This window comes from Aphis gossypii, chromosome 2, assembly GCF_020184175.1.
Source record: "Aphis gossypii isolate Hap1 chromosome 2, ASM2018417v2, whole genome shotgun sequence".
Classification (NCBI taxonomy): domain Eukaryota; kingdom Metazoa; phylum Arthropoda; class Insecta; order Hemiptera; family Aphididae; genus Aphis; species Aphis gossypii.
The window spans coordinates 80,528,563-80,556,360 of record NC_065531.1 but is presented as its reverse complement, the minus strand read 5'-3'; the positions used below and the strand labels follow the sequence as shown (position 1 = coordinate 80,556,360).

The following is a 27,798-nucleotide window of genomic DNA, read 5'->3' as shown; positions in this document are numbered from 1 at the left end:
GAGTATGGAAACGGATAAAATGGTATGGCAACTAAACATTTATGTAGAAAACATATATTTGCAGCTGCTCTTCTATCAGCCAATGAAGTAAGTTTTAATTGGCTGAACACAGGGAAATAGTCATGTATGGGCAATTTTGTTAGGACATATAAGAAATGAATGATAAAAAGTATTTGGATACGTTCTAGTTAGAAGACGCTTGAAGCTGCATGAGGATCCTAAGAGGTAATAAAGTGATTTTATAGAATTTTTTAATTTTTTATATAGATATTATTATTGTGCTATATGAATAGTCATTATACTATATCACACAGCTGTTATGTTACAGACATTAAAATTATATTGTGTTTATTTATCAAACCACATTATATGTATGTATAATATAATACAACACAATATAATATTTTTTACAAATAGTATATAAGTATATAACGTATCTTGGATTTTGCAGCAGATACAGCATACTGCAGCGATGTCATAGCGAGGAAACAGGAAGCTTCAGAACTTATCACGTGCATTAATATTACTATTATTATTGTTGCTGTTGTCATTACGGGTGAGTTTAAGTATTCTTTCAAATACTTTACTTTTTTTTTTGTTTGTCGTTTGTTTTTGGATCCATTACAAAAACGAAATATGTAGTGGTCTGAGTAGCTGGGCGTCAACTGTCTCTAAACTATATACGAAGTATATAATAAAATTTATCCACTGCTATCACCACCACCACCAACGCCGTCGCCTAGCTCAACAACCTATATATTTTGCTGTTTTAGATATTACGCCAAATACCTACGATTGGGTTAACGGATAAACTCAGCACTCAAAAATTACCTGGCTTGGCAATATTGATTCGCCAAACTTGCTCACCCCTATTTTGTAAATATCATTTCAAACAACTGTTTCTTTTTAAATTTTAGATACTGCCTTATATATTTCACAATGAAGGTTTAGGAGATATTGAGAACTTGATGATAATCAATATGTAGGTAGGTACTAGGTAATAAATGTTAATCTATTAGTATTTAATTATTTGTAAAAATTGATTAAGTAAAATGAGTTGTAGAGTACTAAATGTGTTACATGTATTCATAAATTCATAATATTTTATATATACCCATAGCTTATATTTATCGTATGTCATCAACTCATGAATTATGTTTTACTTAATCCATTAGTTCAATGAAAAATATACTACCTGTTAGAATTTTAATTTAGATAAATGAACGTTAACAATTTTTTTTTGCTAATATCTAGGTATAAATTAGGTAATTAGGTGTGTGTGTGTGTGTGTGTGTGTGTGTGTGTGTGATGACTTATCAACTTAAAATATCTAAGAAGTTTGTATTAGGTACCATAGGATAATTTTGTTTGCAGACTTCTTTTTTGAATGTAGCTTATGGTATAATCAAATCTAAGTAAAAATGCGGTCTTAAAATATACTCGAAAATTCCAAAAATCAGAATTTGAAACTTGTAGTTAAAGGAGAACATGGCGGTGAGCATTCTTGGCGAATCTGACATATAATATTATCTGTACAGATATTGTATATCATATTATACACAATCAAATGGGCCATTATATCGTACAGTACCACAACAACAACAACAAAAACAACTGCAGTAACCTTCACCCAGATTTCTCGTTATGATATACATGATTATGTGTCCCGCGAGAATTAAGCACTACGGTCATCGCAAAAAATGGTGGATCGATTGATCCCGGTTGTAGTGCGTAAATCTTCGCGGGACGTAATTTCACCGTATTGTTAAGATGACTTTATACCCGTACGTGTTGTCCCTGTTTTACAAATGCATAACATGTAAAATTTTACATTCGGTGTAATTCATTTAACTCTGTATAGTTTTTATAATATTAAAGAATACATTTATTGATTCATAATAAAATTTAAAGATGAGAATATTATGCAGGACTACACGTAGGGTTTTCGATAAATGATTAGTCAATTAATTTCATGAGCGTTTAAAATTTTACAACGAAATTGCAATTTTAAAATGCTCATAACTAGTTTTTAAATAAATATTTTAATAAAAAAAAACCTAAGCGTAATCCCACGTAATATTCTTACCTTTAATATGATAATAGATTAATTCACTCTGATATTAAACAAACTATAGAATTAAACGGATGTTTTGAACGTAAAATTTGTAACGTTTTGGGTAAGACGGAGATATAAGTTATATCACACGTGGGTATAATGTCTTATATTAACGGGCGCCCATAGCAAGTGTCCGTCACACGCCCGTATTGGTGACGTACAAACTTGCGCGAATTGCTTCCTGTTCGGTTTGATAATGACCGTCGAGAATTTTGACCTGTGCTTCAACTGTTTGTGATTAGATGGTTGCACATTCGGCTGTCCAAGGTCGTCCCTTCTGTTGGCTAATCTAATGTATCCTTCCACGCCTCGATTCGGGGACACGAAATGGTTAGAGTCTATATATTATATACACAATATTATAATATAAACGTATAGTTGTTAAAAACAAATTGCATGTTTACGGTAGATTGATAAAGTAAAATTAAGATAAACGAAAATATAATAATAATAACAATGTAGATTGGATATAATAGAAAATTATGAAAAAAAATTTAATATAAACTATGTATTTAAATTTGCTATGGAGAAACTAAGTCAGGAACATTGTCAGGAACAATTAGTTAATAAGTATTAAAAAAATAATAATAATAATAATAATAACAACAAAGTATTCATAATAATTCAAACATAAAATTATAATATTGTAATATATTCATAATATCATGGAAAATTAATTATACCGAGGTGGTGAGGTGTACACATAATATTGTAACATTTAATAATGGTCCTTCGGTCTACACCCTTTTTAGTCCACATTGATGTATCTATCTGTTAAAAGTGTTAATTAGTATGTAAAACATAAACTATATGAATTAATAATCAAACGATTTTGGATGGAGATAAAATTAGGTTATTTTACCTTCAAAATGACCACAGATTATGCATTTTGGGACATCGATATTTAAATGCTATTTGTTATAATATTATTACCTTAGGTCCAACTTTGTATTACATATAATTTATTGTTCACACCTACTCACAATTTATACTGATTAATAGGATATCTACCATAGGAGCCTGTGATTACTTCAGTATTATTCACTTAAACATTATACATTTGAGTTTTAACGACTTAAAATTAAATTGGGTACCTTAAAAAGGTTTTAGTGAATTTATTTAACAGTTATAATTCATAAAGTTGTAAACATAATATAAAAAAATAAAAATAAAAATAAAAGGCTTTACATATTTTCAATCAAATGGATATTAATATTATATATTTAAATTTGGTTGGTCACTATTTACTTCAATTCAAATTAATGCTTGAGATGCTACAATATTATATTAAATTATCGGTATTGAATATCTGTCATAAATCATTTTTGTGTAGAATTATTGTACATCTTATGGGCTGTCATCATTTATCAGATGCAACCATATGTCATGACAGTTGATGGGAATTTAATCTTACAACTCCATTATTTATTTTTCAACTAGTCCAGCTTTTATATAACTAAAATGTAATAAAACTATATGATATAATATTTGCTTAAGTTTGTAAATATAATATTTATTGTGAACACGCTTTTAGTTAAAATTCTCATATTTTTAGTATTTATAACACATTAATACTTATACAACATTGTTATAACATATTTATTTTAAATACAATTTACAATATTCCAACATTGATAAATTATTGAGTTTTATTATTATAACTTTAATTTATTTTTCAATGTTAAAAGTTGTATGGTTATATCATTATAACTATGATTAATTTAATAAGTTGAAAATGTTGTAAAAAACACTTTTTGAAAATTCAAAAGAAAATTGTATGTCTTTTTTTTTTAATATTTCCGAATAAAATCAAATAAATAGTATCGAATTCGAGAAAACTTACGAGGAATGTATTTTTAATATAATACATTTTTTTTTTTTTTTTTGATACCAATATACTATTTTTAAATTCTAATACTACAAAAATACAAAATAATATAAAGTGCTTATGACATTTAACATTTCAGTCGTATGTCTGTTATGACACTTTATTAAATTGTTATTATTGTTGAAGCCAATATTGCTAAACATGTTATTGCTAAAAGAAAACGAATTACTGTATGATCCGTATTTTATTAAATAGATTATTAGGTCCTTATTAATGAAAATAAATATTTATTTTCTGTTTTTAAGCAATAATTATCTTTGGCAACATCGTGTTGTGTAGAATAATTTGTGCAAAACAAATTTTAGTTTTTGGAATAAAGCTTTATAGAGTTTGGTTAAAAAAAATTCTTAATAATTGTAAAAACTAATTTAAATGTTTTAGTTATTGACACGTAAAATGTCAAACATTGTGATGTTTTATGAAAACTTATTTGGTAATTTAGTCATCAAACTGTGCCTACTTGTAATTGAATAAAACTTTCTTATACATACCTAATCTAGACACTGCTTCGTTAATGGTTTCATTCTGCGTTTGAGCTTGCAGGAACGCGTCCTCGTCTAATAGTCTATCCTTTCGTAGAAGCTGACAACCACGTTGCATTAGGCTGTGTCTTGCTTCGGGATAATCTCTTAGTGTTTCCCAGAGATCTCTTTTAGATAGACAAAATAGATCAGAGTACCCTAAACTCCGGACGTTGGCTGTGCGACGATTGCCTGTTTTGTTTCCAGCTATTTCTAGTACGCTTACCTATTAAAAGAAAAAGTCATGAATTGATTTTAGATATGTAATAAAAAAATTATTATTTTCACGGGATATCATTACTGAAAGTTTTAAGATTAAACATGGGTCTCAATTGATTCAAAGAGATTTATATTTTATGCTTAATGGTTTGATAGATAAACTTAATAAATAATATTCTAATTACGAATAATTAAAATTAGTTGTATAATAAATAATATTATTTCTTAGAAATTTGAATTGTTGTAAAGCCGTAAATGAAATTATGTATTATAACTGAATAAAATAAGAAAATACATTAATTATTATATATATTTGGGGTTTTACATAGTATAATTCATTATTAAATTCATATTGGTGTTTAAATCTTATTGTATAATACTTGTAAGTTTAGATAATCTTCTTATATCAGACGCTATTATTTATTCCTCTTAGAGTTGCCAAATACTATTATTAACTATTGATGTACTATTATAGTTATACTACAAGTTTGTTAGTTTATACATTCTACACTAAATACTAATTTAATTTTAATGCATTTTTAAGTCTTAGGAAATTTTAAATACAACTTATTAAGGTAATAAATACAATCAAATTGTATTAGAAAATGTCAAATCAAAACTAATATTACCTATAAGAAAGAGTAAGGTACATGTTAAGAATTTATATAAAATTAAATAATAAACTTGAAAAAAGGTATTAAAAATAAAAATTAGATTATTATATTATTTTATTAAAATTGTATTGAGCTATTATAGTATTATAGCTTTCTATTAATTTGTTCAATAATATAATTGAAATATATAAACTGTTAAATTTACATAGAAAAATCTAATATATATATAAGTTTATAATGTGTAGATAATATTTCTAAATAAATAAACATTCATCATATTCATTTAATATTATTATTTTAGTAATGATCATTAATATTTTTTTTAAATTATATTTATAGCCTATTTGGCTATACAATCAAATTAATATATAATTTTAAAATTATATATTTTGAATAGGTTTAATCGGATTTTTTGGTAAAAATTGATGACTACTTGAATGTTTTTATTTGTATAATAAAATAAATAATAGCTGGTACGATGCTATTTTTCGCAAAGTTTTTATAGTTTTAAAAATATAATTTTTAAATAATATTCTATAATACAAAATTTAAATAGAGTTGAGTCTCTATTTTGATAATAGTATTTGTAGTTTATCGCTACTTCAGAAGATCATAAGTTATAAATTCGATATTTATTAATTAGATAGGCATGTATACAAATTTATAGTAGTAAAAACCACGTTTATAACAAGGTATAGAATTTGAAATATATATAATAAATATAAAATTGTATACAAATTATAAAAAAAATGTTTTTATTTTGTTTTTGTTTTTTGTCTGTTAAAAGGCAATACATTAATGTTTACAGCCAATAAAATTGTGTTGTTTACTGTTAAATAAAAACCCCTGGGTATTATTATAATTTTGTGGAAAAATGAAGAAGGAAAAATCTATGATATAAGATTTAATGGCCAGTGGGCATCCATTAAAAATGTTGCAATGATGGCGATTTGATTTTGACATCACGAATCGCTAGATTCTAAATTCTAGTATGTTATTGATAACCATAATATAGGGAATTATATCTAATAGTTATTACTCTTTGGCTGAGCACCGAAAATAATAGTTACATAAATATTTCATTGCCTAAAAGAATCAAATACTTCTTATAATATTTTCATGTATTATTTTCAACAGTAAAATTTAAAAATGTAAATTTTGGTAATATTTTAATGCCTAACTACGTATTTTAATGACGATTGAGACGAACATTACCGATTTACATTTTTATGTGGTTTTTTTTTTACAAAATATTGATGAACTTTAATGCATTTAAAATATCTTTCTATAATAAAATTACATGAGTTGAATGATTTTACGAATGATTGTACTTTTTAGTGATCATAGGTATAACACATTGTACGATGATTGTAATAAACACAACGGTGGCATGGAGATGTAATGACCATGTTAACGGTAAAAAATGGCGATTTTATTTTCAAATATACCAAATTACCAAAAATAACATAAAAAAAGATCCTCTCTTTTTTACAACTTAATTTATTATTTTGCATATTTAAAATGTAGGTACTCTGAAGTGAAACCGTACTGACATTCGAAAAGAGGGTATGTTTAATTGGTGCCATTTGTGTTTCTCCTAATTACAGCCATATACACGCACATACATACATAAATACATATCCAAACTCGAACGTGTATACTTAGCACATGTATACATTTATGTATATAATATATAAATCTTTCCTCGTGTATGTTTTCCAAGAAATAACATGTATATATGTGTCTACAAATTTTGCATAATATAAAGTTGTATTTGATAAATCACATAGTTTGGTACCGAATTCTCAAAACATAGGTTACATTTGAAACCTAGTTATTATTGACTATGGGTGTATAAGTAAATTTAAGTGAGCAGTAAATAAATTAATTATAGAAATATATACGAAAAGTTTGTTACTATAATATATTATGCTTTTTCAATAATATCGAAGCAATTATTAAGATTTCAGCAGTATTATTTGTTGTTAATATAAAATAAACAAAATTATTTTTTACATATAAAAACAAATGAGATCAAACATATTTTTGTTCAATAACAAATAACAAATGATGGTTATGTATTATTATATGTAGAAATAAAAAGATTTTATTTAAAAAATTAAATTAAATAGTGTGTAATTAAATATTACTTTTATAAAACCTATATTTCAAAATGTGCGTCAGTATAGAAATGAATTTAGTATTTTAGAATATATAATTATTATATATAAAGCAGTGACAACTAATTATAGTTTTAATTGAGGAATTCTCTAATTTAACAAGTTTTTAAGTCTTAAATTAAAAATGAACTTTATATTTTGAAATTATAGAAGTTTTATGAGCAATAAATCGTCGAAGATTAAAATTGAAGTTCTAATATAAGAAAAATCAAAAAGGATTAAATACTTGTTGTATAGAACCCATAGACACATAAAAAACCCATGCATTTTATTACTGACCTCTCCAAAAACGCTTCCAGCGCTTAAAGTGGCGATTTCGGTTTTTTGGTCATCGGCAACGACACTAAGAATGCCTCTTTTTACTATATACATTTCTTTGCCCACATCTCCTTTACGACATATGTAATCTCCAGGGCTGAACACCTAATTTTGATAGGAAAAAAACGATACAATACAAACTAAAAAAACAAAACGATAATGTATAGGTTGTATGTATAGGTGGTAGGTACGCACTTGAAGTCTGAGCTTGAGCACGAGTTCTTCTAATAGGCCAGGTTCACAGTCCTGAAATATCTCGACCTTCTTTAATGTGTCGAGATGTACGTGTATAGCTATTTCAGCTTTTAGTTTGTCTGGTAAAGCTGCTAATACACGTTCTTCATCCAGAGCCTAATATTATAAAGGATTTTGTTATTATTTGTATTCATATTAAAGTTCAAAAATCAATTAAGCATAATAAATTTAAAACAAAAAAACCACATGGTTATTACTTTTTAGTGTTTATAAATGTATATTTTTGATACGTAATGAAATTAATTCATTAACTATTAACCGTATAAGATTCATAATTATGTGCTTGTTACATTATAATGTGTTTATTATTTTATTTATATTATACTATGATATGAGGTTTTAAATGTTTTTATGTATACCTAATAATTTTTTTGTTTTATTAATATAAAAAAGAAAAATATAATTTATTTATATGTTTTATGTCGTATATTATACATAAAATAATCAGTTTGGAAAGAATCAGACGTTATCTGTAAAAGTTTTTGTAATTTATGTTTAGCCACAGCAGTTCCATGACACAACATATTATTTTTTACCTCTACTTTCTGTCCATTATACTCTGTCACGCTGTCTAAACTTTAAACATCGGTCAATATCAATAGCATTATTCAGAACATTTCCCACTTCAAAATTTAAAACACAAGCGCAAAAGAACGTTGTAGTTATTTATAATGATCCAATTGTGCATGATATAAACACTCAAGTTGGTAATTAATTAATCCAAATTAAAATAAAAGCTTATCTCACTAAAATATGCATTGTTTAGATCACTATTAGTAATTAACATAAGTTATTATTATTATTTATATTATCATTATTCGTATTTCGTATTAATGTATTATAACTAATATTTCGCAATAAAGTATCTTGACTGGATTCCTATTCACTCTTTTATTTCCATTTTATATTTTATCAATTAAGTTTGTTATCCAAACTTAAAACAAATGGAAAAGCAAAAATTAAAAAAAAAAAAAAATTAAAAATACGCATTATAATTATTAATTGAATTAATATTGTGAAATACATTTATATTTGTAAATATAGATGTATTATAAGTAAACTTAATTTTAATTGCATATAGATTGTAACGAAAATAATATTATATAAAATATGATTTTCTTAGTTGTAAAAATATGCAAAAAAGTATATAATATATGTACGTCAATATATCCTATTTTACCATAAGGTGGAAAATAATCGAAACATGTAAATAGGAAATTGTATTTAAATTCGAAAGAGAATGATACGAATCTCGGTTACCTAAAAATCAGATTAAAACACATGGAAATTCTATAACTCTTATATCTTTGCCCTTAGCTATAAGCCTAAAAAATTGATTTACGTTTGGCATATTTCACAAACTAAAATTGAATTTTATTTTTATTGCTTTTTAAATCTGTTGGTATCATCATATTTATTTATTTATTGGAGGCCTAAAATATCTGAAATTACATCCTTTGAGTGAAGCGATTTTTTGACATTGTTATGGTAGAAAGAGTGCTGAAAAATTCAAATTAGTCTTTTTTATTGATTGAAAATCAAGTCTATTTAGAATTTTGAAAACGTCCGCATTTGTTTAATAGTTTCCTAGAGTTTAGGAAAAGTATTACGAAACAATTATTGACAACGGATGAAAAACATTGAATACTCGTCCGGTCCTAACCGATGTCCGAGCAGAATGGAATTTGAATGCAGTGATTTATCTTTTATTAAAAATGTATGAAATAAAACACTATATTTTCTACTATGTCGATGTGATAGAAGTTATCGTGTTTTCACTTTCCAATCCCTACATTCTGTATCGAATAGATTTATGGTTAGCTTTTATTTGTTGATTATGAATATTTTCAATTTTTAGTTGGTTTTTAGAATCATACAAGACATTGTGGAATCAAAGTTTTAGTTATTATTTTTACACAAAAATGACGGTCATAAATTATTATTCATCACGGGGTAATACATTTTTTTTTATACCTTCTAAGTTTTTTCTCTAATCTTTATAACAGTGATATTATTTTAAAAAGTTTTTTGATCACTTATTTTATTATTTAATTTTTTTTTTTTGCAGGAGACGGAGACCAATACAAAACTTTTGAGACATCATAAAATATGTAATAATAATATTTTATGTATTAAATCATACATTGAAAAACGAAAACCGCAGGCAATAAGAATAAGGGAGAGATTATAAAAAAAACAATCTTATAATAGCGTTCAGTATTGTAAATTATATTACCATGTTTATTCTATAATCTGGAATACCAATACTTAATTGACGTACCTATACATATTTTATTGTTTGGTGTGTTGAGATAAACGTGCTTGTAAATCATTATGTATCATATAATTGGGCTATTGGAAACAAAAACGTGTTTTATTCGTTTTTTTAAACCATTTTGTTTTTACCGATCATTATATTTTTGAATATTATTTCGGAGCGATTTAAGATTCGAACACAGTACTACACCCATGTCTACTGTAAGTATGTGCATGTATAGTTAACGCATTAATAGTTTATGACTGGATTTAGGGTGATTTATTAACACGGTATAACTGCCAATTGTGTTATTCAATTTTGAAAAGGAGATGTTATGCTTGTATTCATTATTATTGTTATATTACTATATACGTTTCTATAATATAACAGCAGCGTAAATATATTACAATGATAATGGTTCGGGTTGTATTATAAATGTATTATTGATAAATTATCTTGTGTGTGTTAACAATAGTGTGGCGGGGCACCTGTATAGATTATGATGATATGAAACATCAGAAAACGAAATTATTCATCTGACGAAAAAAATACAAAAAGACACATTACAATATTTTATCTATTATCATCCGCTGTATTGCTATAACACGATAACACGCCCGACGAATTCGTTTACAAAAGCGGGTTCTTTAGATATTATTTGAGAATGGCGTACTTATTATTATACTTTAATATATATACATGCGTTCGAATGTTTTATTATATCGATAGCGTGTGGATCTCACAGAAAACTAACATTTATTTGCATTTAATAACTCGTGTCCCGGAAACAAATAAATGTATACTATTAGAATGATACGAAATTAATTAAATAACCAACACTAACGCGCGGGCACGCGTTTCTGAAGTTCAGCAGTGGCAGCTGCTGTTATTGTGGTAAGCTGTGACAATTTTAAAACTTTACGATCAAAATTCCAAATTGTTAAAAACAATGAATCATAGCGAAATCTTGCAATATTTAATGCGTAGGTACCTTTCTCTCTCTGTATATATATATACATTATACATATAGGTTTTACGGTAGAACAAAACGATTTGTTTATAACAACACCGAGTTTTATAGAATACGTTATTTAAGAACGTATAATAATACATAATTCATCACACTCCACTCGTATGCTGTGTTTGACGTGATTTTTACAATAATCAACCGGGGCGAGAACGCTACAATTTATTATGCGAATGATGAATCATTTACGGAGGCTTATTTGCCGTTTACAGCGCACGTTATATATGCAAAAATACGCGTATAACGACTTAAATTAATGATTAAACAGGACGGTCGACGCTAAAAGTTGTTGCCGTATACCGCTTCGGTAGCGGCGACAAAACGTTGACAATTCAATAAGTTTTAACGAATTTAATACGACTTATTTAAATGACTATTTCCTCCGAAATCTTGCGACCTTAAAATAACGGACACCTCCCGCGTCTCAGTAGTGATACTTGTTATTACGCGGATGATTTAGTTTCGAATTAAATTAGTGAACGCTCGACGCAATTCGATCTCTTGCCGAATAAATGTGTTTGAAGCTTATATTTTAGTGATGAGACATTGAACGTGACTACTGTGAATAAGTATTGCGGCGATGACTTAACAATATTATACGATTGCCACAACGAATCGCAATAGTAGCTGGTTTTAATATTCACTTAATTTGTGGATCGAGTGAGTTGAAGGAATGTGGAATAATTGAAAGTTGATAATACTCAAACTGCAGGACCATATGAAAATCATTTTTACATACACGGATGTCGTAGTTTGTGATTAGGCACTCCATACGGAAAACGATGACGTTCATAGTGAAATATTCGTATCGGTGAATATGACTAACACATTGGATTTGACAGTCGAACTAGCCGAAAAATTAAAACGGCTATCATTTGAAAAAATGAAAAAAAAACAAGGACATAATATAGGAGAAAAATACGAATATTCTGGTTTTCAAATGAAAATTCATTATATTTGGTGGATACATTTTTTGAAAATGTCGAAATATTCAAATTTAAACTCAAACTCGTATTTTTTTTTTTTGAATTATTTGACTTTGTGTATTAAGAATATTGGGTCCATGCGATAACGTGTTTGGAAACTATGAGGCAATAATGCAATAAATTAATTTAATTAATACATCAAAACTTATAATTTGTTAAAATATTTGAAGACTTCAAAAACTAAAATACTTATAAACTGTAAAACTTTATTTTACATTTTATATTATACTTAGTATAATATATACTACACTTAATATTGCATATATTATTTAAATCATTTATCCTTAGTATTATCAATACAATAACTTAAAAATTATCAATTAGAATTTTGATTTAAGTAAATTTAAATAAAAAAAAATATAATGAGGAATTTTTATTTGAAAAACAAAAGTTTTTACTACCACAGTATACACATTGAGTACTATGAAAAACCATAAGAACTTGAAAATGTGATAAATAAATGAAAATTTAAAAATACTAAAATTCAGAATTTCAATAAATTCATTACTAAAAGAAAAATATGGATAAATTTAAGCTCGTATGATATGATACATACATTATGGATTTGGGTTTTGTAGAAATATACCTTTTTTTATCAGCCTAAAAACAAAACTGTTCTATTAATAAATTCGATTCACACCAAGTAAAATATTATTTTATATATTTTTTGGTTTTTGCTTTCTTATTATTTTAATTTTGATTTTTATAACTTTTTTGTTTTATGAAATATGTTATGGTTAAATGCGTATTTGAAATATAATAAGAAAGTAGATATTTATTTTTGTACCATCTAATGCTGTCAATTGTAGTATTTTTTAAATTAATTTTAAACATTGTTTTTTATAGGTAATATTTGTATATATAATACTATATAGTATAAACATTTTATAGTTTAAAATATTTTTTATTAACTGCATAGTAAACAGTTATAGTCCATGTGAATTTGTTAAATTCAAAGAATAAAACACAATTAGCAAGGCTTAATATTAATTTTTTTTCTAATTTTTATAAAAATAACTTTTAACCTAGCGCTTGTTTAAGATTTTTAGCGCTTTTATAATTTATTTTAAGTAGTCGAGACATGTTTTTTTTTACAGTTCTTTAGAGCTACAAAACCTTTACTTTGTTTATAAACAATCCTATCGAGGAAGTTTCCCCGGTTCCGGGTGTTTCCGGTCCCACGCTAGCGTAGGTTACCTACTATAATTTTGTCTTCGAAATTTCCCCTGCCAAGTACGGGTACACGCGCGGACGGCGAAAAATTCACTTTGGACGGCGTCCAAAAAAACTGTAACATTAATTACCACCGCACCGTTTTCAAGACAGAGTCGGATGGGGTCGAGGATCACGGAGCCTAAGCTGCAGTATAGTGGAAACCTGAGGTTCGGGGTGTTAACCCACCCCTTTGTACGACAATACAACATCCTAGGACCGTTCCGGGCCAACCGGTACACATAATACGGATTTCGTGTGAGTATAAGGCGCATATTATTCAATTATTGTAATCATTCTGTATGGCTTCTGTTATGCGGAGTGATCTACGACTTATAGAACTCGGAAACGCGGCGGTCACGGACCGTGCGAGTCGAACCCGATTTAATGTCTCCAGCCTCGAAGAAAACCGTCCAGGGCTCGAATCGGCCGTGTTCACGTTAGTAGTAACTTTAGTCCTATATCGAAACGTTGATACGAATCTTTATTTATATGCCATATCCGAATTCGACATGCATAGGATAAATTCCGAAAAATACGAGGAAAAAGAAACCTCTGCGGAGTTTGCTGACTGCTCTAGGGATACCGTTTTCGAACGAACGAGTATTATATGCTTCGTAGAATCGTAGTAGACGTGTTGTCTACTTAGAATAATAATATACTTTTGGTATAGCTCTCGCTCTGTGTGAAAAAAATAGTTAATATATTTAAAAAATGCGAACAGGGTATGGTCGCCGGATGACAAGAATTTGTTTTATTGTCTGTCGTATTTAATTAATTTTCGGTCCACAAGCGCTGGTCCTTATTGTATCACTCAAGTCCAAACAAATCTTTATTGAATGTGTATAATGGTTTTCTTTCCGTTAAACTGTATGTAATGTGATTCGTATAATACGTTTAATCTCGTAACACTTAAATAACGGACTGCATAATGTACCATTTATAATTGTATTATTTATCGATTATAAGTTCATTAAAATATCATCAAACTTTAGATTTATATGTGATTAGGAATTATATATTATGCATATATCTATGTGAATGTTTTTTTATGATTGATTTTACAAAATCGTTAGTCCAGTCACGAGTTATTACATAGAGTAATAGATAAAATAAACTATAGGCTTTTTTTTTATTATAATAATATAATATATTGTTACAAAACACTTTAATTTTCATTAAATTCATAGAAGGGTTTTAAAAATAGAAAACTGTTTTGAGTAAAAATTTTAAAAAACCAGTATTATTGATACAGTAATTATTATCTATTCCCTCAAAGAATGGATATTTTACTACGTTCGTTAAATTCATGTTTTACTTATAATTTTAATATATATTTTAGAAAGATCGATATACATACATTTTATTCAAAAATGATTTGTTAAAAAAAATGTTATAAAGCCAATAGTTTTACTTTTGTATTCAGTATCAAAAAAGAACTTGACGCCATTAAAAATTACCATAATTAATAACTTTTTTAAAAACTTGTCGGTAAAATATTAATTGAACCAAAATTATAATTATTCTTTATAGAATGTGCCGTTAATCTTAAATTGTACTTAAAATCAGCTATAATGTTTATTAATATTGATCGAATTTGTCGAAATAAAAATGGAAGATATTTATGTAAGGATATTATATATATTTGACACTTATTATTAAACTAATTTGTATTAATTAAGCATATATTTTTAATCTAGAATAACGAAAGTCGTTTGACATACAGAGTGATTATAATTTATTACAGCAGTTATTTAATGACAAGGTCATTAAAACTCTATTATCCGATAATTCTCTTTTCTACACAATTGAAAAAGGAATCTTTCTCATAGGTAACGCATTAATTAATTAAACTTCACTGGTTTTTCGAGGGATGTAGACATTTTAGTAATTTAACAGAATGTTGTTTTTATATTTTTTTAGTATGGCTGCAAATTTCATATTGAATTAAATATATATGGTTAATAAAAAAATACTCATAACTAACAATTTTCTTAGAAATACATCATACTTATGTTATAGAACACAACTTATTAAAAATTGAATCGTTTAATATCTACTCAAAATGAGTAAAAATTGCTATAGATTCTTTGGAAAAAATGTATGACATTTTTACTGATTGACGATTCAAAATTTTTTAAATTGAGTATAAAACAAAAAATATTAATAATTTTAAATTATATGTGTAGTAAAATCATGAGTCATGCCAAAAAAGTAATCCTATTTTTAAATGACTTTTGCGGTCTTAGATTTTTTATGAAGCGCAGCTTGGAATGATACAATACGCAATATCAAATTAAAAAGTAAACATGATATTTACGGTAATTTATATGATAGCGACGAAAATCCGACTTGACTATAAATATACATTTTATAATAATGATGATTGATAAACATTTAATTTATTTTTAATATAAGCAAACTAATTATTTAATAAATTATAATTATGTTACTAAGATTAATACGTTTACTGGAATTTAATGATTAGTAAATTAAATTTTATTTTAATGCATCTGGTGAAGTGAGATAATCGACAGGCGGTTCTAAATTAGATTAAATATTGAACTCTAAACTCGTGTTAATTGAGTTGCTAAATTAATGTCCTTGCATTCAATCTATAGACTCATAATATTATATATAAACGCATTTATTATATAATATACATATATATTTACTCGATGTAAATAGGAGTTTGATTTATATTAATTTTAAGCGAATGGGATGATTAACTACGCCACGCGTAGTGTGTTTGTGTGATTATAAGTGTCTAACTATACATTAAGTAATACCTTTTCTCATTTCTTTATGGTTTAATAATTCAATAGTGTATAGAGCAATAGGTTTATGTAATTATATGTAAAACCATTCGTATATAATTTTTTTAATAAATTATTGTTATTATTTATTTTAATATTATAATGTGTACATTTATTATGTAAATAAATTTACTTCTTATAATTGTTAAATATTATTTAATATTAAACGTTTTATTTATTTGTATTTATTTAAATTAAATTTTTCGAAGTAGGAGTATGAACACTTTAATTTTAAATCAATATTTAATAATGAGATAATTTATTAAATATTGAACCTTTCACAAATTAAAATCAATATTTGAATGCGTTTTAATTATTAAACTATTAGGCTTTAATATCTATAATAATATATAGGAATTTGTGATCACCCATCTGTTCTATTTATTTGATTTTCACAAATAAAATAAGATAGTTTTCTGATAATCGTGAGGATATTTAAAAAATAAAATAAAAAGTTGCTTTTATATTATATTTTTTATACGTCTAAAGATAGTAATATTATGTTAGTGTTATAATAATTTATACAATTATATTATTATGTTGAAGTATTCCAATAATATAAACATAATATAAAAAGTGGATTATATAAATTCAATTTTTATCGTTGTAACCTAATAATAAGTATGGTATTAATGATGTGTTATCAAAATAATAAATTAGAATTTAAAAATTAAAAATCATTATTGTAACACGGCGTTCTAGATAGGCTTTTTGGGTACCTTTATGTAGTGTTGACGGTTTTACCGAAACATTTTAAAGTATGGAGAGATGCATGATTTACATAATTTATTATGACACGTTTAGTATATTATTATGTCTTTGACGAAATTTTAGGCTACTCAAAATAAAATATTTGTTATTATACTAAGGTTATACTAAGAACATAATTTTGATTTAAATTACAATTTATATATAGATAGTATGTGACTTATAAAATAGTTATTTATTAAAATGTATGTAGCACTGTCTAATTGATTATCGTTAAATGCTAACATAATAATATTATGCTTATCAATTGAACTGTTGAGTCCATATATTTGTTGGTATACTAGAAATTATATGAATACAGTTATAAGTTACAGCCGTAAATCAAATAAAAGTAACACTCATAATTATTATTTTATATCATACGTAATAGTATATGACGTCATTATTTATGAAAATATAATATTTAAAATATATTTGATAATTTTTTTTTATTAGATCACAAACTGTATTGAAAGCTTAACCTTAGTATAACAAGGTACAACTACGAACTTTAACAAACTTTTCCAAGATTAGTCTAAGGTAACAACTTGACTTACACAAACAAGTTTTATAAAATTTTCATAGCAACATTTGGTATTTAGTATTGTACATTTTATTATAGAATTGACTATATTAATAACTTTACATAGTCTTTTTAATTGTACAATGTACATAAAGAAGATGATCATGTTTTTTTTAAGTTAATAGTTTTTAAATCTTTGTCAAACAGTTTTCATTTATTTTATTAGAGTTAGGTTATTATCATAATATTACATCATAAAACAAACCTTAAATATTAGTTTAAATTATTATCGATGTTTATTATTGTTATTTTTCTCAATACTCATTTTAAATTAAAATATAATAATAGGTAAATGATTTAAACTAAAAAAATAAAGTAAAAAAGTACATAAAATATAATAATTTGTTGTGTTTTTTTAAGTTAAACTCATCAGAATAAATTAAACTTGAATTACAAAGATTTTGTTTTTGGTCCTGATTTTAAATTATAATAATTAAAGTTATCTATGGCAATAGTTTTAAATAAAGTGTGCTTAAGAAAATTCACATTGTTATATTAATTTATTGTAGTCGGATAACAATGAAAATAAATATTAATTTAGCTATATTATAATATTATGGGCTGTAATTGTTTTATCTGAGTAAATATTTGAAGTATAATATTTTATACATTGTGTTTAGTTTTAAAGGTAACATGAATTATATTTTCTGTTCAGTGACTTTGAATTAAAAATAATGTTTTTTGAAAGAGTTATGTAATATTGAAATATATATTTTTTTAACACGATTTTGAATCATTTAGTACTTTTATTGTGTAAAACCATATGCAAATTTAAAAATGGTCAAAAAGCGTATTTACTATTTACAATTGCTTAACTTTACTTCAACTTAGCTCTAACCTTACTTTATTCTGAGGTCACTAGATAGAAATATTTCATGTTATTTTTAAAAGAATATGTGTACCTATATAGGTACCTTCATATGTGTTTTTTACTTACACATTAATGGATATTATGACTCATCACTTTTGCTTTTAGTATTTCTGTAAATCTTATTTGTTAAGAGAACGTAATTCTTTGAAAAAAATATTTGAAACAAAAAGATGTTTTAATAATTTCAATTCAATGTCAGGCCAAAGTAACTACCTATATGACCATACATTTTATGTCAAAGAAAATAAGTTATAAAAAAAAATATTTATTAAAAGCGTATTATGAAAATAGTATATGTGCATGAATAATATATTAAAAATATAAGCAAAATTTAAAATTTATAAAAATAATTATTTTCTTTATGTACTATTTATACTTAAATATTAATTATTATATTTACAATAACAACTTATTAAAATCTTAAAATATTATATTTTATGGGAATTTTTATTATTTTGCATCGTATGTTGTTATATTAAAAATTGAGATATACCATAAGTAAAAAAAAAGAATGTTAATATAAAATTTTAATTCTAGTAGATAACATATTTATAGTTCTCCAAGTTGAAAAAAAATTTAGATACATATTAATTTACGAGTATATGTTTAATAAAATACATAATATGCTATGAGTAATTATTATAATAGATATTTGTTTCACATGTATGTAAATACATAGACAATGTTTTGTTGAATTGTATTATATTTATTGTTTATTAGATATAAATATTATATAATATAGCACGTGGTATAATTATTTTTATATTTACTATTTAAATATTGATAATTTTAACTTTTAAGTAATTTTGGCTTTGTAACTAGATTGTATATTTGTTATTTTTTGTTTCCCGTTATGTTTAAAATTTGCTACATTATATTATATTTAAAAGCAAAACGTTGACAAGACATTAAAAAGTATGATATTATTATTTTCAATTTCCAATAAATTATCGACGTGTTTACAATTTTAGCAAACAGGTTTTTGGTAACATTACCTGTTTGTTAGCCCAGGTATAGGCAAACCATCTGATAACTCTTGCTTCTAGCTCTTTGGAAACCCGCCGAAAGGCCATGTACTGTTTGACGCCGTCCATGCGGTTCTGAAACTCTACCCTGGCCACATTCATGTTGCTGATCATACTGCCGATATTTCCCACGATCGTGGCAAAAATGAGTACACCGGCGAGGAAATCGGCCACCACGAATACGTGTTCCAGTTCGTTTTCCGGCTGCGGTGTCTCACCTGCGGACCGAACGATTATTACATAGTGTTATTTCTCAAATTACGGTGTTTTAAGTTCGTAAACTTCAATCGGTATAGGATTTAACAAATAGATGCATATTACACACAAATATACATATATGTATATACATAATATTACATATATATTATATAATATATATAGTAAGCGAGATAAAAGATAACATCGGATTAAAGTGCATATAGTAGTATAGCGTTTTAGTTTGGTCGAAAACCACACTTTATCCCAGTAAAGCGTGAAAGGGAGTGATAAAACTGTAGGTACGGTTTTTTTTTGTGGTTCAATAGTCGTTTAACTTTAATCCCCTTCCCATCGGTACTCTTATTTGAGTAGGTACACAGGGTCACATTTATGTGGGCTAAAAAAAATAAGCGATAACAATCGACCAACGGAATACACAACGAATCTTTACATCGATTTTATGTAACAAAGCAAACCTCTTTAGACGGTCCACTAGAAACTTGGTGTAGATTTTGCTGTTTGTCTGTTTGTTATTTGTATAAGAAATAAAGGAAGACAAAAGTTAAAATTTAATTAAGTTCGTAACTTTTTCAATGAAATTGTTAGTTTTACTTTGGTACTGATCCTCATTACTGCATAATATTATTATGAAATGTACAAATAACATAAATCATCAAGAAAAGTTTTAACTAAATTGATTAGAGTAAATATATGACTTATTGTAAGGTGTACTGTAATACTTCGCGTAAGTAATATACTTATCGATTGAATTCTTGAAAATTATTCTCTACCCATTTTGATTACTAGCTGTGATTAAAAGAGATTAATATACGCTGTAAAAAGTTGCTAATTAATCTAAAAAAAAAAAGAATTAGTTTATTAACCTATTCGATAAAAATCGCTGTTAAAAACAATAGTTTTTCGACCATAACTAAATCAATATCAATAAACAGTTTAAGAAATGCATTTGAATCGGGGATTGACACAACTAATCTTCATAAAAATAATATTATGCGCATGATTCAAATAATGTTTCGATAGTAATATAATCATGAAACAAGAAGATGTATACAGTTTTAACATCATAGTACTATTATAATACGTCATTTTTTATACTATATTAAATATTAATGTTATGTAGTATTGGAAAATTTTATATTGATATTTGGTGTATCGCGTTTCTAAGGTTTAGCTATATTAAAAATATCTTAAGTGACAGATTTTCCATCTTTTTCGAATTGAATAAGTGTCATTGGACGGCACGGTTAAACCATATAATATGGAACACGTCCATCTGTGTCGGATGTCACGCTTGAGGACGAACAATAGGTGAGTGCAATATTCTTTCATCCGCTTTCATGTGGAGTTCGAATAAATACGCGTAATGTAAATAAACGTTTTTTTTACCGTACACGGAGGGTCGGCGTGAGGTCTAGAAAACAGCAATAGCTTTGTAATATTTTTTTGACGGCGAGAAAAAAAATGTTCTGTTTTTTTTTCACCGTTCACCAGCTGATTATTATCGACCATTTCTGCCACGCTAAATATTCATGAGCCGGAGTTCTTTTTGCACGGCCATTCCCGATATTATATAATCGTATTATATGTTAGGCATAAAACTATATTATATAGACTTAGTCGATGTACCATATTATTATGTCACTACCCCAATGGGTTTGAGATTGACAACGATAGAAATGTAATAAATATTATTATCATAATATGTTAATCTGTACCTCCAAATAAAATTATGCATGATTGATTACATTTAAATTAGGTGTAAAAAATGTCGGATTTTTTCAAACTTTCGCGGTTTTAGTTTTTTTTTTTTACCATAGGATACAAACATTATAATGTTTAATCAAAACTAGCGATAATATGACTTGAATTATTATTTATGACTTTATTTGAAAGTATAAAGATAACGGTTGATGTCACCGAGTTCATAAATTGACAACCCTATCGTGTTTACCTTCAAAAACACATTATTTTCATGGATAAAATAATGATTTATTCTTTGAAATACGGAGTCACATAATATTATATGTATAATCCACTCTTTGGTAGGTATTTATTTGCATTTAACGATACGATATCATCACACGAATTAGTAGGGCTGAATTTTGTCAGACAAACATTATGTTATTAGGTATCTCTATTGAAACGGTTCAACGTCTCATACATAGATCACGTCATCATTAATCAAACGAATAATCGTTAAAAGGTATTCTCGTATAGCTGAAGATTTAGGGGACGACATTTTTTAACTAAAATTAGACTGCGGGGAAGTGGCGGAAAAAAAACGGCTCGTACGCGTTCAAGCAGTATATTTATCGATCGTGGTTGTTAAGTTATTACAACGGGTTTCCAACATAATGTGTAACAATATAATATTATACCGCAGTCATGCCGTAATAGAGTGATCGATTAAATATTACCATTAGAATGCTATAAAATAAATAAATGGCGTTTCGCGTGCGTTTAGTTAAGTCGTCGTATCGTCTGTACAATAATAAAATACGCCGCGGCGCTGTTAGCGAGTAAAAGTTATTTTTATCGTCGTCGTTGCACATTCTCCGATACGGATAATAATATAATATACGTATATAATATAGTTGGAAACCGATGGCGAACTACCGACTAACGCGCGCGCGTTAAGATCGTATACCGTATAATATAAACGATGATTTTGGTAATTTATTCGTACTCCCTTTCCTAATCGGTCGACTGGGTTTGGCACAGCGCGACCGGATCGGTATAAGAACGTCTCTGCTACCGGCACACTCGAAATAATAACGTCGTGTGTGTTATTGTACGCATTGTTATCGTCGTCGTCGTCGTCGTCCTTATTATTATTATTATTACTATTATTATCATTATCATTGTACAATGGTCGCTGAGACTGTTTCCCGTGCGACATACATTCCGCATTAGCATCGTTGCCCGCGACACGGACGAGAAAGGTGGAAAATACGGCAATCGAGAGAAGATCGAGACCGCCGTCACGTGGACACGATTTTCCTAGGGCCATTTCGCGTCGGCGATGATGAATGACTGTGAATTTGCTCCTCCGCACATCCTCCCCAGCGCCGCGCCACACGCGTCACCGTGAGCGTCCCGTCGTGTTAACCGAACGCACTCGTTTTATTTTTTTTATTTATTTATTTTATTTTTTTTTTTCCATTTCTTATATCGCTCGCGCGCACACGTTTTGAAACGTGTACGGCCATAATGTCTATTAGACTTTTTTCCAGGGTCCTCTGGCGGTGTGTCGCTATTATTTTTTTTCCTCCCTTCATTTGTTTTAGCGGGCGCGACAGATGTTCGGGGACAAGATGATAAAATCGCTGGTTGAATCAGCACGAGCCGAGACGAATTATTAATCTTGCGCCGCTTCCGTCAGTCAAATGTCCATCACTTTGCATTATATATTGTGTACAGCTAGTGTTATAAATGGCTCCGGGGGTTTTTCCTCCCTGCAGTTTTTCAGGCGTGTTTTTGTTTCAACACAAAAGTGGAGAAACTAAAAATTAATTTCTCACTAAAAGGTTAGGTGGTACTCTCCCACCTATACAATTACGATTTTATATTTAAAAAAACCTTTTACGCTCATAACTCAAATAATCGTACCTACTCTTCATACAAACGTATATAGTATAAATATATATTTTATATTTTTAAACCTTTTAAACTTTAATGTAGGTAACCAACACTATACTAAATTTTCAAAAACCCACTTTCAACGTGCAATCTACATTATCCCATTATGATTACAATACCCAGCTGTTAAAGTATAAAATATAAATTTTTTTCTATTTTCAACCATCTAATTTTCTTATTCAGCTAATACCGTAATATTATATTTTATTTTGCAGCTGTAATCACTAATCATACATTTTATATTTTTCATTCCCAAAGACTTATTTATAGTCTGTTAATAATATAATATAATATAAAGTTTTCAGTAAAAATATAATATAAAGAAGTTAAGTTCAAGTTAAAATACACCACAAAGTAACAAATGTTTATTTTATTATTGGTTAAATAAAAATAAACTTGTGATAATATGAAAACTATATTTATCTTGAAGAAGTCTTAAAATATACTTTTCATGAGTCAATTTAAAATTATGTACAAATTAATTTATTCTTCACTGGAATTTAATTGTATTGACTACATATAAATTTAATAGATATATATTTTATAGTTGATCATAATATTTTTGAAAATATTTTTATAATTTCACCATTGTTTACATTATAATTAGATTTTTAAAACTATCTAAGTAGTATATTTGATTTATCATATCACTTTCATTCAATTTAATTATATAATTGTTTAAAATGAAAACTACATGCTTAATAAATAATAATTGTTATAGAAAAATGGCGATAAATATTAGAAGTTTAAAATATTCATTGATCGAAAAAAAATGGTTGAATTCATTATTGTTTTTATAAATTTTGTTTAATTTGATTACTTTTGATTGATATATGAGTTTTGACATACACCCACGGGAAGAAGAAGAAATCCAAAAGTTTTTTATAGCTATTTTTGATGGTGAATAAAACAAATTAGTGGTATTATAAAGGTTTTTTTTAGAATTTTCCAATGTTTTCAAGAAAATTGATATTAGCATTATGATGATTATTTATTTTGATGCATTAAAAAAATTTAAGAAATCTTATTGAAAGTCATCACGATATTATTTCTAAAGTGTTATGTAACTTTTGTAAAAAAATGATAAATTTATTGAAAAAAGTTTTTTTGTTTAATTTGAAATATGATTGTATAACGATTATATTAAATAATTTAATGTATTAAAATTATTCGTATTCATATTTTAGTTTTGAAATTTAATATTATATTATACTTAATATTTTTTTATTTTATACATGTAATACATCTTTATTATTAAGTTCATAAATTATTTTTATTAACATTTATAATTATAATAACTACTTATAAACACGCTTTGGCTTTGATAATTCCACTCAAAACATGTTTTTTATGATTTACTATTGAATTTCAATAGACAGGTCACTCACTCGACTATTGTATATCATCGTTTTTTACGTATTTTATAGTAAAATCTTGATTTTATTAAGAAACGGAGTAATTAAATAAATTACATTAAATATGGTTTCTTATTGATTTAGTCTTTAAATAATATTCATTATGATAAGCTATTATCGAAATATATTTGAATACCTATATTGCCATTAAAAATATTAAAATTTCATTTCAACCGCTTAAACCTTTGGACGATGGCCAATTTTGCATAAAATTATTATGGAATAAAACTTTTATTTGGCATAATGCCCATTTAATCACCTCAAGTGGACATCTTAATCTACGGTATAAACTGTTTTACTAAAGAAAAAAAATTGCGATTCCAGAGACATTCGGCTAAGCATGCAAAGCACTTATATATAATTCTCTTTAATAGGTTTCTTTTTTTTTATTATTCTCTCTTCTCCCTTTAAATGCAAACTTTTTTTCTACGCGTACTGCATAACGTTTTTAAAACATTGCATTACACTCAAAACATTTACGTTACAGAAATCATTTTGCATTGTCTTTTGATTAAATACTATTGTCTATTGATATTTTTCCCTTACCTATAGTTGTGAGCGTGAGTGTCGACCAATAAAAACAGTATATGTACTGTCTAGAAAGCGATGAATTCCTAGCACCTTGTAAGTTGTACACCCAGTTGTCTGACCCAAATCCGATCACATAGCTTATAGCAAAGTATAAGCACGAATTCCAGTGTATAAGTATGAGTATGGCAAACACCACCTTGCAAATGCGGAACACGTTTGGGTACCCGGTTTTGGTTTCCGTACGGTCGAAGAACTCCAGCATCCTTGGTACTCGGAGCAGTCGATTGGCACGAACGATTACAGGACAGGGCAGTACGTCTGCCGAACAGCTGCCTGATGGCCACCAAAAGTACGCCAAGTCGGTGGGAAGCAAGCTTAGAAAGTCAGATTTCCATTTGGACGTGCTGAAGTAGTTTTCCCGTAATTTATGAGAATTGCGGACCATGAGACCTTGGTCCAAGAAACCTGAAAATAATATTAATAACAATCGATGTTAGTAGATGTTATGATATTTTTATTTGAAACGGATGGTTGTTGAACTATAAAAGTATAAAATTAAGTTCGCTCGTAGAAACGCGTGTAATGAACAATTTCTTAAACTACCCAATTCTTATTTCCCAATAATTGAACTACACCGTTGTTAACCCCATTGGATAGTTATATATTTACACGGAAAATAAAAGTCGATCGATGAACTTATTTTAAAAATTATTATTCCCGATGGAGAATAAAGAAATTACGGTGAAATTGCAGTGTTGTAGCGGTACCGTGTCATGTTAGTTTTATAGAGATACTCGAGTTTTTCGTTTTGAATAATATTCCAATCTATGTCTTTAGAATATATGCAATTTTTGATTTTAAGCGTAGTACATTAATTTCACGAGGGAGTTGTAGTTTACATTATTACCTTGAGTGATTTATCGACTTTCATTTTATTTTTTTTTCGACGGATTTATAATTAGTAACCGTGAATTGTAATTACAAAGTAAATATGATAAGAAAATATTCGCATTGATGGGAAGGTTTTGACAGACACCAGCTAGACAACTATAATGACTATATATTTTTGCTTTTTTTTTCATTTAATTACAGGTCTGGACTGATTTTTTTCGAACTTTCTGTGTACTTTAGTCAGTTGTTAGTTGGTAGATAATTATTTTATTAATAAATTGCCACGAAAGTTTACAACAATTTGATTTCGTTGTTGGTATTTTTATGAAAACTTTTGTTCATAAAATACCAACCAAGCAAAAGAGGTTATTAATTGTTGCAGGCAAAGAATGTATCTATAAAATATCATGATCGTGCATGAGCGTTCATAATGATATGTCATATTATGCCCGAATAATTATTCTTTGGAAAATCATAATATTTTATATCGTGTAAACAGTGCCGTAACTACCCTCCGTGGAGTCCTTGGCGAATTTTATTTTGGCGCTTATTTTTGTTTTATTTCATAGGTATTTATAATGTTTTTATAAATCTAATAATATTACATTTTTACGTGTTAATCAAAATACTGCCATGGCATATTTTTTAAATAATCGAGTCTTAAAACTAAGTTACAAAAAAAAAAACATTTTTTTTTTAACTCAAACGCGCCCTTACATTACTGCGCCCTTGGCAAGCGCCCATGTCACCAACCTCTAGTTACGGCACTGCTTGTAAAAGCATACTATTGGGCACGGCCATTGTGGTCGTTATTCGGTGGTCTTTATCGTGGCATTTATTTCGGAAAACTATACAGGATTTCCAAAAACAAAATCGACTGCTGTTGGCGGTTTATAATATGAAACGAAGCAATAATAGCACATCGTCCTCAATTGAATTTCTAGATGGATTGAATACGACACGATAATATAATAAACAGGTACCTATATGTTGTGGGCTGGATAATGTACATATATACACGTGTTCATTGTGTTACCTGTCTTCGTGCGGTGGTGACGGCGTAAGATATATTATAATAAGTAATGACACATCGCGTCGAAAGCACGACAACGTATAAAGACGGATTTGGATTTTTTTTTTCCTTTTCGATTTCGTTCTTACGGTTATCGTCGTCCGGTTTGTATGGGATCGGTATAGTGACGGCTCGCTGTGGCGTTGCGTGTGGTGGTGTGGAAGGGGGGGGTACTTCTGTGGGTTATTTATTTATTTTTTATTCCGGTGTATAAAATACGACACCGCACGTTTGCCGAAGGTTTGCAAACATATTATTATTATTATTATTTTTGTCCGGCACTCTGCAGTAGTGTATTGTGTGAATGTTTAGGCAAAAACGATCGTACGCACACATGTTCAAACCCACGCACATTACAGAGAGAGAGAGAGAGAGGCCTATTAATATTTACGAGAC

The 27,798-nt window shown here is 27.5% G+C and overlaps 1 protein-coding gene and 1 long non-coding RNA gene across 8 annotated transcripts in view; one reads left to right on the top strand and one right to left on the bottom strand.

The window, feature by feature from the left end:
- The window catches only part of LOC114132898 (cyclic nucleotide-gated cation channel subunit A), a 173,225-nt gene that overhangs the window by 6,345 nt on the left and 139,082 nt on the right, over positions 1-27,798 (bottom strand). For 4 of the 7 annotated variants that reach the window (XM_050198933.1, XM_050198932.1, XM_050198935.1 and 1 more), the window contains 6 exons: positions 25,455-25,904; positions 19,606-19,853; positions 8,052-8,207; positions 7,818-7,961; positions 4,496-4,751; positions 2,278-2,454 (listed from right to left, as the gene is read on the bottom strand). In XM_050198933.1, the coding sequence (XP_050054890.1) occupies positions 2,278-2,454; positions 4,496-4,751; positions 7,818-7,961; positions 8,052-8,207; positions 19,606-19,853; positions 25,455-25,904 (1,431 nt within the window). Of the gene's footprint in view, positions 1-2,086; positions 2,455-2,848; positions 2,888-4,495; positions 4,752-7,817; positions 7,962-8,051; positions 8,208-19,605; positions 19,854-25,454; positions 25,905-27,798 lie in introns of those variants that run through there. The other 3 variants (XR_007603648.1, XM_050198937.1, XM_050198936.1) reach the window with 3 other exon arrangements.
- On the top strand, positions 115-11,534 carry LOC126549530 (uncharacterized). The gene is made up of 3 exons (XR_007603650.1): positions 115-225; positions 452-556; positions 10,180-11,534. It is a non-coding gene; the product is annotated as an uncharacterized LOC126549530 (long non-coding RNA).